Genomic DNA, 15,705 nt, shown 5'->3' with positions numbered 1-15,705 from the left:
AAAACCTTTTGTTTTAAAAACACCTTTCCTGCTTCTAACTAATACAATGTTCTACTTTCTCAATCAGCCCATCCCCCACAGCTAAAACCCTTTGTATCAATTGACCCTCCCACTTATATTGTAAGCTCTATCGAGCAGGGCCCTCTAATCCCTCTTGTACCAAAATTGTAATGTAACCGTAATGTCTGCCTTTATTTTGTTAAGCGCTGCGCAAACTGTTGGCGCTATATAAATCCTGTATAATAATATTTGTTTTAAATACTGTACAGTTATAGTCAGTTTTATAGTTCAGATATATGTGTGTAGCACCCTCCTAGTTACGTTGTTTGGCAAATTTTGATTTTAGTGCCTGCTGTAATCAGGGGAGCAGTAGTTGTTTGGTCTGGTCTGTTTAGGGCTTCACAGGTTGGGAGTTTGATTTATTCCTCCTTCCAGAAAGAAGTTTCTGGAACTTAGGGAGGAATAATTCAAAGACCTGCATAAATATTTTGTTGGTGGCTCAGATGCTGTTAAAAAGTCTGGAGCCCTAAGGAGATTGCCTTTTTTCATCCTGAGGGAATGGGTCTGTGAGCTCAGTAGGGGGCTGCTTGCTCCTGGCACCTTTTGGACTGGATGCTGGGTTACTTTAAAAGAGGCTACACCTATGGACTGATCTTGTTCCAGGATTCAGTGAGTAGAACTTACTTTCTGTGCATGAAGCTACTTCATGGTCTCCGGGCATGAACCCATAGACTAGTGATGGCGAACCTTGGCACCCCAGATGTTTTGGAACGACTTTTCCCATGATGCTCAACTACACTGCAGAGTGCATGAGCATCATGGGAAATGTAGTTCCAAATCATCTGGGGTGCCAAGGTTTGCCATCACTGCGATAGACTGTTCCAGTCCAGCTATACCTGTCCTGCAATCTATCTCATGGTCCCTAGCTGTGAGATGTTAACTAACAAATACCTCATGGTCATCTGCCATGAGCCAATAGACTGTTCTGAAAACATGGTCCCCAGTTGTGAGTGAAAGACCATGTTATTGCTTCTTTGAGAGAGAAGTGTTGTGTGCAGATTGAATTGTGCTCAAGTGTTTTGGAGTATCCCAAAAAATAGACAGATTGTTCACTACGAGTGAATGGGCTGTTGCTGTGTGCCTGGCTGTCTTGACACTGTTTGAGGAATAACTTGTTAAAATCTACTGTGACCCCTTTGGGGGTTGCAATACATTTGGTTAACCCCCTCAGCGGTATTCCTGAGTCTGGCTCGGGGTGGAATTTCAGAACCAAAAGTGGTAACCCCGAGCCAGACTCGGGATCGCCTTGCAGTATCCACTGGCAGAGGTTACTTACCTTGTCCCTGGATCCTGCGATGCCTGCCTGCTGTGTGATCAAGCTGTGTCCTCGCTCGATTCACACAGTGCCAGTGTGCCGCCGAGCTCCGTTCCCTGCGACGTTACGACGCACGGGGGCGGAGATCGGCTCCAAATTCAAAAACGTAAATACACACAATACATATGGTATACTGTAATCTTATAGATTACAGTACTGTATGAAAAAAATACACACCCCCTTTGTCCCCAGTGGTCAGCCCAGTGTCCTAAATGCACTTTTATATAATAAAAACTGTTCTTTCTGTCTGGAAACTGGAGAAAAAGTGTCCCTTTACATCAAAAGTGATTTTAGACCAGCTAGAAAACAGCGATAATAAATTAGAATCACTTGCAGAATTGAGCGATAGCGATTTGTGGGGAAGATAATTGACTTAAATTGATCATTTAGGTTTTGGTAAATGCTGGAAAGATAAGCCACATTACATTTTTTTATATTGTTCGGGAACTCCTTTGGATCTGCACACCTGCTGTGCTTTGACCAATATGAGTGGCCCCGTTGTCCTTTTTGGCTTTCTTATTTATTTTATATTATGGAGAGTGCAGTTGGGGAAACTGGAACTTATAAAGATAGATGAGAACATGCAGGAAGTCCAAAATTAGGTAGATTTATCGCAGAATTCTACTTTAAGAATCATTATTGTTTATCGATTCTGAGCAATCATATTTGTTTTTCAGTCTCACTGTGAATGTAAAGAAGGCTACAGTAACTTTCAGCTTGGAATTGGATGTAATTTGACTGATGTATGTGCCACTAAAAACACATGCAGTAAAAATGCCAACTGCACTACCATCTCTCCTGGGCAGATTGAGTAAGTGACAATGACTAATAATATTTTAAACCTATATAGTTTTATCAACTATAAGTACGTACAGTGTAATATAAATGTTCATTATCTCATTTTTTGCAGATGCACATGCAAGAAGGGTTATGTTGGTGACGGACTTATTTGCTATGGAAACATTTTAGAGCGTATGAAAGAAATTAATAAAGAACCAGGACAATGGCAAGGAAAGCTATCCGCTGCCATCACATTGTTTGGTAAATTTTTACTTCTGTTTTGTTTCTCAGGCACTGATGTCCAACATTTTCATTTGAAGGGAAAACATTCCATTAATGCATGTTGGAACTTATTCTAAGGCTGCATTCACACTATAACGCGGCGTATTTTGCCGCGACAAATTGCGGCGTATTGTACCACGATTTGCCGCGACAAAACGGGTCGTTTTTAACCTTTTTTTTTTTTTTACAACACATTGTTGTCTATGCCGAACGCCGAAAGCCACCTGAAAAAAAGGGTCCGGGACTTGTTTTCAGGCGGCAGGCGTACGGCGTTTCGGCGTGAGATGTGAACCATCTCATAGACAACAATGTAAAATCGCCCCTCCAGCGGCACGAGCGTCGGGCGTAAATATGCCAAGGTGTGAATGCAGCCTAAGACGCTTTTAGGGCTGGTCCACACCAGATGCAGTCCAGTGCATTTTTCATCTGCCTCAAAAACACGTGCACAGTGTTTTCCATGTATTCCAATGGCCCTAGTTCACACCAGCGCAGTCAGTTCTAGTGTAGTCAACAAAAGTAGAACATGCAGCATTTTTTTTTGTATAGGACTGCAGCAAAGTGCATGTAAATGCATCAGAGCCCATGTAAATGCACCTAAATGCATAGTGTCCTGGGATTTTTCCCAAGTGTGTAAAAAAAAAAAATAGGAAGAAAATGCACTGAAATGCATTGAAAATGCATCGAAAATGATTGTAAACATATACAAAAAACGCAAACCCAGAGCACAGAAATAGTGCTGAGAACCAGCCCTTACTGCAGTGATTGACCTGTGAGACACATAGGAGTTGATTTACTAAAACTGGAAAATGCTAAATCTGGCGCAGCTCTGCATAGAAACCAATCATCTTCCAGGTTTTTTGTCAAAGCTTAATTGAACAAGCTGAAGTTAGAAGCTGATTGGCTACCATGCACAGCTTCACCAGATTTTCCACTCTCTAGTTTTAGGCTCCATGCACACTGAAGCTGATAAACTGCAGTTTATTGGCGTTTTGGCTTTTTTTTTTAAAGCCCATGAACTGCACTCTATGTTAGCCTATGTGTCCATGCACACATGGATGTTTTTTAGGGTTAATGAGCAGAAATTGTCATTCAACGGGAAAAAACGCAAAAAATGCAAAATGCCGAATAATGCTCAAAAACGCTGCTCGCCAGTGTTTTTTAGCGTTTTTTTTTTTTTTCCATTGAAAGGCTCCCTGCAACGCTACTGGCGTTTTTTATAGCTTTTTTTTTTAGCTTCCAGTGTAAACCAAGTAAATCAACCCTTCAGGGTGTGTCAATTGTTTTTAGTGCCTTTCATCCAATCACCCATACTTCTGTAAAAAGATTTTGTTGAAGTGCCCAATTGAATTTCTCTTATTTAAAAAAAAAGCCTCCAAAAATAATTCATACACTGTGCTACTTCATGGCCTATTCTCATTAAATGATTTCTTACTATGTTTTTTCTGACTCTGTGAGCTCCTGAACCGTGCACATTAGCTGCATACTCCCATAGTCTCTAAAATATCTCAGGAGCAAGCAAGAGCGGGTGACCACGTTCCTACATACTGTGAGATGAAGTAAAACAAATATAGGGCTAGATTCAGATAGGTTAGCGGATCTTTAGATCCGTGTAACCTATCTGATTTACGTTACGCCGCCGCAATTTTTTGAGGCAAGTACTGTATTCAGAAAGCACTTACCTCAAAACTTGCGGCGACGTATCGTAACTCCCCCGGCGGAATTCAAATTCCGCGGCTAGGGGGAGTTTAGTATTTAAATCAGGCGCGTCCCTGCGCCGATTTAACTGCGCATGCGCCATCCGCGAATTTTCCCGGCGTGCATTGCTCCCAATGACGTCGCTAGGACGTCATTGGTTTCGGCGTGAGCATAAATTACGTCCATCCGTATCCGCAAACGACTTACGCAAACGACGTAAAAATTCAAAACTCGGTGCGGGAACGACGGTCATACTTAACATAGGATACGCCTCACATAGCAGGGGTAACTATACGCCGGAAAAAGCCGAACGCAAGCGTCGTAAAAAAAAAACAACGGGCGGGCGTTCGTTTTTGAATCGGCGTAAATGCTCATTAGCATATTTGACGCGTAAAAGACACGGAAGCGTCACCTAGCGGCCGGCCTGGAATTGCAGCCTAAGATCCGACGATGTAAGTCACTTACACCTGTCGGATCTTAGGCATATCTATGCGTAACCTGATTCTATGAATCAGTCGCATAGATACGACCGGCCGGCCTTAGAGATACGACGGCGTATCAGGAGATATACGCCGTCGTATCTCCTATCTGAATCTGGGCCATAGTCACCTTTTAACTGGCAGTCGGATCACAGAAATTTGGAGATTTGGAGGAGACTGAGAGCAACAGAATATGCTTTTTTTTAGTAAAGAAGACATACTTGAACATAATTCTAATTGTTTTAAAAACAGAGTTTAAGCGGCACTATAATACAATGACGTTGATCTACTAAAAGAGTAGATCCCTTTCAAAGAGGTGAAATTAACTTTTCAAAGAATATCTAATCACATGCAAGGAACAATACAAAAACAATATTTTTGCCCAGAAATTATTAGATGAATGAAATCAGCACAACTTTGCCTGAATTCCCTAAACGAAGAGAAAACGTAACTTAGCTAAGTGAACGATCTAAAATTGTGCTGACTTCAACTGTCCATTTATGTGCAAAAAGCAAAAATCTTGTTTGTTTTTTTTCAATTTCCTCTGTACTTCTTTCGGTATTTTTTGTACTTCTTTCAGTACTTTTTGTACCTTTCGGTATTTTTTGTACTTCTTTCGGTACTTTTTGCGAAGTGAATTTTCGCTTTGTTTCATCTCATTCATAGTGAACATGTTCTACTGCTTTCAAAAGAAGGAACTGTGAACATTTTGCTTATTCAAATCCTTAGAAATACTGTAACTGTGTAACTGGTATTTACCGTATTTATCGGCGTATACCGTGCACTTTTTTGCCCTTAAAATCAGGGCAAAATCGTGGGTGCGCGATATACGCCGATACCCGCTTCCCGCGCTGAGTTTGAACCACGCCACCGACATATACTGAGCGCAGTACACTCGGGTACATTCGGCCAGGCTCGGCTTCGCTCGCGGTCACGCTCTGTGACGCCTCCGAGCCTTTATGCGTGAGAAGCCGAGCGTGGCCGAATGTGCCCGAGTGTACTGCGCTCGGTATATGTCGGCGGCGCAGTTCAAACTCAGCGCAGGAAGCAGGGATTCGACTGAGAGACAGCGCGGGCAGACACCACCGAGGCCGCAGACGGACGCCAGACGAGGGGCATTCAAACTGTAAGTATTTTTTTTTCTAAAATTTTCCTTCTAGGTTGGGGGTGCGCGCTATACGCGGGTGCACGCAATACCCCGATAAATGCGGTAGTTGTAATCGGATAAGTATGAAATGTGATATGTGAGTATTTTTATTTTACCATCAAAAAGAGCTCAGATAATTGTTTTATGATCTATGAAAAAAAAATTAATAGCAGCCCACACACACTTGAAAAAAGCATACAGACAATGCTGGGCTTTCTTTTTAAAAAGCCCAGCATGAATTCAAACTAAGTATGATAACGGCACCCTTTAATGAATCTTTATGAGTAAAACAAAGATAAAAATATATATTATAGCAATTTGTAAAACTGCAAAAAATGACCAAAGGGGAACCAAATAGGGACTTTTTTGTCTTGCTTCTGCAGAGTCCTAAATGGGTCTGTCTGCTAGGGATTCACGAGGATGAGCAACGACCCTACCATACCAAACTGTTAATCTCATACCACCTATATTACGCAAAAAAATAAATCCTCCTCCTCTCCCCCTGTGGTGTCCTTCTGGGAAGCGATGCTATATGCGGCTTCACTTATGTATAGACTTGTGTATATTAATCAGGGTTGTTTCAGGAAGTATCAGAAAGTTTGGTCTTCTTGGACTTCAAGTTGACCATTGCTGCCTAGCTCCATCTTTTTTATTGTTGTTAGACAAATTGACTGATAGTTTACCAGCTATTATTCAGGTTCTCATGTACATGTGTCGGTTTTCATATCTAATTGTAGCATTTTTACTTCTGTTCAAATAAGGGGTATATGCATCATAGCTATGTACGTTTGCATCTTGTTACCTTGTTTTCAACTGTCACTCGGATATGGCATTGCACTTTGTTTATGGGCATAATTATGCTGTATTGTTTTCTTTGTTATATAAATAATAAAGCACTCCTGACTTGTAAAACAAAAATGGGTCTGTCTTTTAGGCAGGCATTAAACTGGCTACTATATGCATCATAATCTAGACATCAGATACCATGGTAGAGATGATATAATGTTTGTTCTAATAATAAAAGTTGTACCGGTACATGTATTTAACCTTTTGCTGTTTACCTATAGATGCTTATTCTTGGCAATTATCTTCACTGGGGCCATTCACTGTCTTGGTACCTATAAACAAAGGGATCAAAGCAAGAGATGTGAGTATTTTAATAAAAAATCCAAAAACCTTAGATAGCAATTTAATTTGTGAATAAGTGATTTTTTTTATACACCTGAATATATGTATAGATATTTGTTGTACCTGCAGGAAATCATACAATTCAGAAGTCACTATTGACCGGAATCTCCTGATTCAGCAATTGCGAATCACAATGCATAACATATGACACAATGGGGTTGATTGACTAAAACTGAAGAGTGCAAAATCTGGTGCTTTTTTGCCACTGCAATGGAGGTCAATGCTGACTGGCAGAACTGCCTAGATCACAGAAATCAAAGAGGTAGTGGTAAAGGGTTCTAGACATGGATTTTCACAGGTTATCCAAGTGGACAAAGTCATTGCTTGAGCCCAATTGCCCTGTATTTGGCAGCTTACTACATAGACATCGAATTCCCCAGGATAGGACATTTATCCGAACTGAGAAATCTGAGTGTTATAGGTCAAAAAGAGTCAAATAAAAAATTCTTTAGAGTTCAAAGTCTCTATTGTTCCACTGATTCCAAAAAGCAGGGTAACAAACACAACCAACACATTTCAGAGACCACACAATACCATTCATCAGGGCTGGAGGAAAAGTTTAAAATAACAAACAAAAAATAGATGGTGATAAAGCACATTTGCTACTAAAAATACACATGTATAAAAGAAAAATAAACAATAATTAATACGAGAAGTCTAGTATGCATACAAAGCATTTTTTTAGAATCAGACTACCATACAGCTTGACTATATAAAAATAAGAATATAAGAGTAGCGGTACCCCCATAGGGGCTGCTGAGTGTTGTGGTCCGTCTCTCACAGCCAGGAACACAGTTCTCATACACCCCCAGGCAGAAAACCAGTCCTTGAACTTAAAGGGGTTGTAAAGGTAAAAGTTTTTTTACCTTAATGTATCCTATGCATTAAGGTAAAAAAACATCTGACAGCACCGCTCCCCCCCCCCCCGAGCCCCCATTTTACTTACCTCACCGTTCGAAAGTCCCAGGCGCGTGCTTGTCATCTTGTTCGGTTCCCAGCCTGGCCGTTGATTGGCTAGGCTGGGCAGATTGATAGCAGCGCAGCCATTGGCTGGCGCAGCTGTCAATCACAGCGGATGAAGCGGCGCGCCGGGGGGCGGGGCCGAGTGATACAGTTGGTGGCTATGGCCGCCGCTGTATCAGGGGAGCACGCTCGCAAAAGCTTTCCACCATGCTCGCTCGCATGAAGGTAGAAAGCTTTTGAGAGGAGAAGCCGAGACAGCCGCCGAGGGACCCCAGAAGACAGAATTTGGGGCCACTCTGTGCAAAACGAGCTGCACAGTGGAGGTAAGTATAATGTTTGTTATTTTAAAAAAATATAATTTGTGCCTTTAGTGTTCCTTTAATGTATTTTTATTGAGGGACATAAACTTGGATGGAGATTGGGGAGATATGGGATGCCCACTTGATTGAAAAAAAAAATTGGGACTTCAAACTATAAATAGTCTCTGTACACCTCTGCACTTCCAGCTCCAGCACATCACTTGGTTAAACTTCCTCACTTCCAGGACAGGCTAGCACTGAAATGCAGGCCTGACACTTGCTCAGCCAGGCCTTAACAAATGGCCTTTGCTGGCGGAGACTGGGGGTGTAGCAAAAATGTAGGTAGTCCTTGTGTTAGCTGTCCCCATGGCTACTGATCCCAGTTCCACATCTTAAGGCCCTGCCAGCCCTCCTGGCTGCAGCTGCCTCACTGCTTGGGACACCACAGTCCACTCCACTGGCTCTGCACTCATCCCAGACAGCACTCTCCCAGTCCTCTCAGGCGTGCCTTCCCAGTCCTTCATGACTGTGTGTCACTCACTAGCCCTCCTGGCTGTGACCTGTTGTTCCTCCCTGGAGACTTGCCTGGCAGTGCTCTGCTGCTGTCTTCTCCTTGCTCCAATGCTTCCTGTCCAGGACACTTCCTTGGGTTGTGAAAAGGCCCTGTCCACACCCGAGCCAAGGCCCAAGGCCCCCCCCCCTTAACTCAGGCCCTTCTTTCTGGCCCCAACAGCCTATCACTCTATCTCCAGCTTCCACCCAAGCAACTCCTCCCCAGCTGGGCTGACCCAAAGTATTTAAGGAGGCCTGCCCCCTGCCAATCCAGGTTGGGTATTGGTCAGGGCACCTCAGAATACACCAGGCAGCTCCTTTCTTTCCAGAAGATTCCAGAATGTTCTGGAAAGAAGTGGAAGGTCTCAGTGATGCTGCCTGTGAGTCACCCAGCTCTGCCTGAGTCACTCCCAACCCAGAACAAAACACACACAGGCTTAGCTGCCTACCAAGCCTGCTTAAGTTTTTCTAACCTAAACAAAAAAAATATCTGTACAATCTAGCAACTTAGGGCTCTTTCACACGTCAGTTCAGTTTTTTTTTCATCAGTTGATCCGTTTTTCCATCAGTTTTTTGTCCATTTTTTGTCAGTTTTTCATCAGTTTTTCCATCAGTTTTTCCATCCGTTTTTTCATTCGTTTTTTTTTGGGGGGGGCTTTTTACATACAGTGCCTGCCGCCGAGAATGTGTTTTTAGCACGACGGCATCGCGCTGATTCTCGGCGACAGGGTGCCGACATCTCGCACTCGCTGGAATAGTAAAAGCACATTCCTGCAAGCACGTCATAGAAGCGACGGGAGATCCGACTTGGATTCCCGCCAATTCTACACGTGTGCGGCGTTTGGTATGAATCCTGAGGGGAAAGTCCCCGCCGGATTTTAAATAAAAATCCGGCATGGGTTCCCCCCTCAGGAGCATACCGGGCCCTTAGGTCTAGTATGGGTTGTAAGGAGACCCCCCCTACGCCGAAAAAACGGCGTAGGGGTCCCCCTACAATCCATACCAGACCCGTATCCAAAGCACGCTACCCGGCCGGCCAGGAAAGGAGTGGGGACGAGCGAGCGCCCCCCCCTCCTGAGCCGTACCGGGCTGCATGCCCTCAACATGGGGGGGTTGGGTGCTCTGGGGCAGGGGGGGTGCACTGCGCCCCCCCCCACAGCACCCTGTCCCCATGTTGATGAGGACAGGGCCCCTTCCCGACAACCCTAGCCGTTGGTTGTCGGGGTATGCGGGCGGGAGGCTTATCGGAATCTGGGAGCCCCCTTTAATAAGGGGGCCCCCAGATACCGGCCCCCCACCCTAAGTGAATGGATATGGGGTACATCGTACCCCTACCCATTCACCTGGAGGCAAAAAGTTAAAGTTAATAAACACGACAAGGGTTTTTAAAATAATTTATTAGTCTGCTCCGGAGGCCCCCCCCTGTCTTCTTTTTTTAGCTCTTTCACCAGGGGGGGCTTCTTCTTTGACGTCTTCGGGTGGGGGCCGCTCTTCTTCGCTGCCGTCTGGTTCTCTTCCACCGCCGGGGGGGTCGCTTTTATAAAAGCGCCCCCCCCCCCCCGCGGGTTTCCTCCGACGTCTTCGGCGGGGGGTGGTGTGCTTCTTCTTCCGCTATCCGGGGGTCTTCTCCGCTCTTCTCCGCTATCCGGGGGTCTTCTTCTATGTTTTCCACTCTCCGCTTCTCTTCTCCCGATGTTGACACGTCGCCTCTTCTCACTGCAAAGACGACGTCACAGCACGGAAGAAGAAGAAGACGTTCAGCGCTGAAGGAGAAGGCACCGGACAGCGGGAGGAAGAACCGGGGTGCGCCGAGTCAACAGCGGAGAGCGGCAAACATAGAAGACCCCCGGATAGCGGAGAAGAGCGGAGAAGACCCCCGGATAGCGGAAGAAGAAGCACACCACCCCCCGCCGAAGACGTCGGAGGAAACCCGCGGGGGGGCGCTTTTATAAAAGCGACCCCCCCCGGCGGTGGAAGAGAACCAGACGGCGGCGAAGAAGAGCGGCCCCCACCCGAAGACGTCAAAGAAGAAGCCCCCCCTGGTGAAAGAGCTAATAAAGAAGACAGGGGGGGCCTCCGGAGCAGACTAATAAATTATTTTAAAAACCCTTGTGTCGTGTTTATTAACTTTAACTTTTTGCCTCCAGGTGAATGGGTAGGGGTACGATGTACCCTGTATCCATTCACTTAGGGTGGGGGGCTGGTATCTGGGGACCCCCTTATTAAAGGGGGCTCGCAGATTCCGATAAGCCTCCCGCCCGCATACCCCGACAACCAACGGCCAGGGTTGTCGGGAAGGGGCCCTGTCCTCATCAACATGGGGACAGGGTGCTCTGGGGTGGGGGGGGCCGCAGTGCGCCCCCCCTGCCCCAGAGCACCCAACCCCCCCATGTTGAGGGCATGCAGCCCGGTACGGCTCAGGAGGGGGGGGCGCTCGCTCGTCCCCACTCCTTTCCTGGCCGGCCGGGTAGCGTGCTTTGGATACGGGTCTGGTATGGATTGTAGGGGGACCCCCTACGCCGTTTTTTCGGCGTAGGGGGGTCTCCTTACAACCCATACCAGACCTAAGGGCCCGGTATGCTCCCGAGGGGGGGAACCCATGCCGGATTTTTATTTAAAATCCGGCGGGAACTTCCCCCTCAGGATTCATACCAAATGCCGCACACGGCGTTAGCGGATCGGATGGTAAACGGATCATCCGTTTTTCGTCCGTTCCGTTTTTTTGACGGAAGAAAAATAGGGTTTTCTTCCGTCCAAAAAAACGGAACTTAACGCAGACGGATGCTAACGGACGTTAGCGGATGCTCATCCGCTAACGGACGTTAACCCATAGGGAAGCATTTTTGGTCCGTTAACGGACGTCCAAAAAACGGACGAACGGAACGGATGTGTGAAAGAGCCCTTAGAGGGTGCTACATAAGGAAGCCCCATTTCACATTAAAAAAACACAGATTAAATGGTGTTGAACGCGATGCAATAATATATACACTCTATTGTACCCTATAATATATAGCTATCGCATGGATGTATTAATGTATAGTTGTGTAGTTGTCCCTTGTTTGCTAGTCTAACCTATCAGAGTATGCTAGGCCTGATGCTACAATGTTAAGTATGAAGACAGACACAGTTGCTTAGCACCAGAAATTACATGTATTTCCTTTAAAGTAGGAATATCATATTCTAACAACAGATATCTATAAAGTCTATAACAACAATAATAATAATGAAAGATACTTAACACATCCCCTAGATACTCTTCATTGGCTGGTCTCAGATGTTATAGAGTGAAAGCCTGGGCCTCTGTATGCCGCATGTCTTAGGCCCAAAATGGCCATCAGAGCAAGGTCCCAGCAAGATGGCAGAGACACAACCTCATTGCAAGCTTGCTTCGAAGAGAAAGGGGCTGAGCTCTGTGTTACGAACCCTTTTTTACAAAACAGACACCATTCAACCCTCCCCCATTGCCAACCCCTTTGCCTTCTGGTCCAATCCTTATTCACAGGGCAGTCTCTCTCAAGCTTGTTTGTAGATTATATTTACTGACTGTCTTGCCATACTTACCTATGGGGCGGTATTGCAGCCCACGCACAGTCCATTGTCACAAAACTCTTTGAATCTTCCAACACACCAGGGGGGCTCGAGACAAGCCCTTTAATTATTGCAGACTCTGTCTGGGGACTGCAAGTGTCATCTGATCTTGGCTGTAAAACAGATGTATAGAAACCTTAGGAGCATACTAGGTTGTTCTCCAACAAATGGGATACATACACAGGTAATAGTCATTCAAAGATGAATGAAGACTTCCAAGAATGTCTGAATATAATTTTGATTTGGCAGATAAATCAGCTGCCATATTTATTTCTGCTGTCTAATTAGCTGCCTCTCTGGAGTTCAGCTTTAAGATAAATTCATTTATTATCCATGTTGGCTTGTAATGATGACACTATGATGCAGTTACTGTATATGTATTTTGAACAAATGGGTTTTCAGGATGACTTGTGAGGCCCCGTACACACGGCAGAATTCAGCCAGAAACTCGATCGGAGCTGAATTCTGCCGAGAAACCCGGCGTGTGTACACTTTCGGCCGAGGAAGCCGACGAGTTCCTCGTCGAGCCAAATAGAGAACATGTTCTCTATTTCCTCGTTGTTCAATGAGGAAAGTTGGCTCGCCGAGATCCTCGGCGGCTTCACACAGAACTCGACGAGCAAAACAATGAGTTTTGCCCGTCGAGTTCCTCGGACGTGTGTACGGGGCCTGAAAGGTTTTGTAAAGTCAGGTTGGTGAATTTACTAGTCATTTGCCTTTTTTTCCCCGAAAATAATATTATTACATCTACATGTTGTTGAGTTACAGAACATAGTTTCATGTAGCTCTAAAACCATTTTCACTTTTCTATTCCAGATAAAAAACCTTATTGCGAACAAAGAGAACATGCTGTACTTTATCAAGCTGCACATGATCGCTGGCCAGCTGAATGCTGAAGATTTTAACACCACAGATTTAATTTACACACTGACTGGAAAATCAGGGGAAGTGTCTGCTGGAGAGGCGGTAAGATTTTGTTAGAATGGCCATAGACTGCCGAATAATTGCTTAGGAACAGATGATCAGGATCATGATTAGGAGCAAAAGATCAAAGAAGCTATTGTGTACCAATGTCACTGCCAAGTGATTATTGTGATGGGTTCAGAGCTCAAGTAACTTATAATAATAGGCACATGTTTACCAATCCATTGGAGCTATCAGCCTGTCTGTGGCCACCCCACAGGTAGCCATAGACTGGGAGATCTTATCGGTGACTGCATGACATGCCTCTGCTTGGATTTTTGTTTTTTCTCCAGGCAGACACTTGAATACTTAACTTGAAGTGGTTGTATACCTGAGACATGAAATATGAACAACGCATATCCCTCTATAGTGTGTACTTGTCTGAATTAAGAGCACTAAGTGTCATTCCTGTCTACTGCTTCATTCCCCTGCAATTAGCATGAATCACTTCTGACACATTTTCCTGACACCAAGAGAAAGATGGTGACAGGGGAGGGAGCTCCAGTGCATTGACAGCTTCAGCTCTGTTCCTGTGTGCTGTGTGAAGGGGTGTGTCCCTTCCCTCCAATTAGGTGACAGTGCTCTCCTGAATAAATATAAAGAAACCTAGGTGACAGCCCTATAGGAACAAAGGCTGCCCCTAGGTAAGAGGCTACTGTTGGCAAAGCAGGGACTATACTCAGGGTGTGCAAAAACATATATTATAATTTATTAATTGTTGATTTACTACAAAACATGATAAAACTGATCAAAATAGAAATAGAAAATGTGGCAGAGCTATTAAGTAGAACAGTATGCTGCCGCATAGGCGGTATAGCTAGTGTCAGACAAACAAACAAAAAACAATGACAAACATACAACAATGAAACTCAGACAGTCCGGACACATGAGTATCACTTCTGTGGTGGTTCACTAGGGGAAGACACACCCCTATCGATTTATAAATAGATGTACAAGAGATTGAATAAAGATAAACCTAATAAATGGTGAACAGACCACAGAGGTGACACTGCGGGGGGGGGGGGAGCAAACAGGTGAAATAAGTTACCCTAAATAAATCTGGTTGATAAACTTGTATATGCTACAAATGTCGGCTGGCACGGAAAACGTGTGTGGGGCCCACCAATTTGGTGAGTGATGCCCTGTATTTCAAAATGTCCAGACCTATCAACAACGAAAAAAAGGGGGTATCAAGATGACATTAGAGACTGCAAAAAGATCTTCAGCTGAAGAATAATTGATAGACCATGCTGGTCATGTTCCTATGTAGTCTCACTCCTTATTCATTGCCATGAAGGGGATTGGGACAGCTGCTAGGGTGAAATGCCATTCCTCAATGGAAATGATGATGGAAAAAACTCTGTAGTCAGCGAACTTGTTGCTTTTAAGAAATAATAATGAGAACAGTCTTACCGCATCCATAAACTGAGGTGTGAGCTGTATTGAAGTTCTCCAAGTTGCGAACAAACGTTGTGATTCCAATGAATGAAACTATACAGCGAGGTCCTTAATCAAAGCCGCTGTAGCCCGATCACATTTTAAAATACAGGGCATCACTCACCAAATTGGTGGGCCCCACACACGTTTTCCGTGCCAGCCAACATTTGTAGCATATACAAGTTTATCAACCAGATTTATTTAGGGTAACTTATTTCACCTGTTTGCTCCCCCCCCCCCCCCGCAGTGTCACCTCTGTGGTCTGTTCACCATTTATTAGGTTTATCTTTATTCAATCTCTTGTACATCTATTTATAAATCGATAGGGGTGTGTCTTCCCCTAGTGAACCACCACAGAAGTGATACTCATGTGTCCGGACTGTCTGAGTTTCATTGTTGTATGTTTGTCATTGTTTTTTGTTTGTTTGTCTGACACTAGCTATACCGCCTATGCGGCAGCATACTGTTCTACTTAATAGCTCTGCCACATTTTCTATTTCTATTTTGATCAGTTTTATCATGTTTTGTAGTAAATCAACAATTAATAAATTATAATATATGTTTTTGCACACCCTGAGTATAGTCCCTGCTTTGCCAACAGTAGCCTCTTACCTAGGGGCAGCCTTTGTTCCTATAGGGCTGTCATCTAGGTTTCTTTATATTTATTCAGTTGATTTTGGTTACGGCAAACACCCCCATTATCGGGGGAGTGTCTTTTCAGTGGTGCTACTACGGTGCATAACTAGGTTATTACATGGGACACAATTGTTTTTTCTTTTGACAGTGCTCTCCTCACTGAGCTCTGCAGAGTGTAATTTTAGCTCTCCGACCCATTTTTTCTAAACTCTCAGACAAGCTATATAAATTCTGAACTTTGAATGGATGTAGAGAAGAAAGGGTTGCAGATAGACAGGTACAAATTATGTAGGAGGATTTGTTTCATCTCTGTATATCACC

The 15,705-nt window shown here is 44.4% G+C and overlaps 1 protein-coding gene across 1 annotated transcript in view; it reads left to right on the top strand.

The window, feature by feature from the left end:
* The window catches only part of STAB2 (stabilin 2), a 218,364-nt gene that overhangs the window by 47,228 nt on the left and 155,431 nt on the right, over nucleotides 1-15,705 (top strand). Inside the window, exons 9-12 of the mRNA XM_040344273.1 lie at nucleotides 2,053-2,186; nucleotides 2,286-2,416; nucleotides 6,826-6,905; nucleotides 13,165-13,314. Coding sequence (XP_040200207.1) covers nucleotides 2,053-2,186; nucleotides 2,286-2,416; nucleotides 6,826-6,905; nucleotides 13,165-13,314 — 495 coding nt within the window. The remainder of the gene's footprint in view (nucleotides 1-2,052; nucleotides 2,187-2,285; nucleotides 2,417-6,825; nucleotides 6,906-13,164; nucleotides 13,315-15,705) is intronic.

This window comes from Rana temporaria, chromosome 3 (assembly GCF_905171775.1).
Source record: "Rana temporaria chromosome 3, aRanTem1.1, whole genome shotgun sequence".
Classification (NCBI taxonomy): Eukaryota; Metazoa; Chordata; class Amphibia; order Anura; family Ranidae; genus Rana; species Rana temporaria.
The sequence above is the reverse complement of the archived record's forward strand: the minus strand, read 5'-3'. Positions and strand labels throughout refer to the sequence as shown.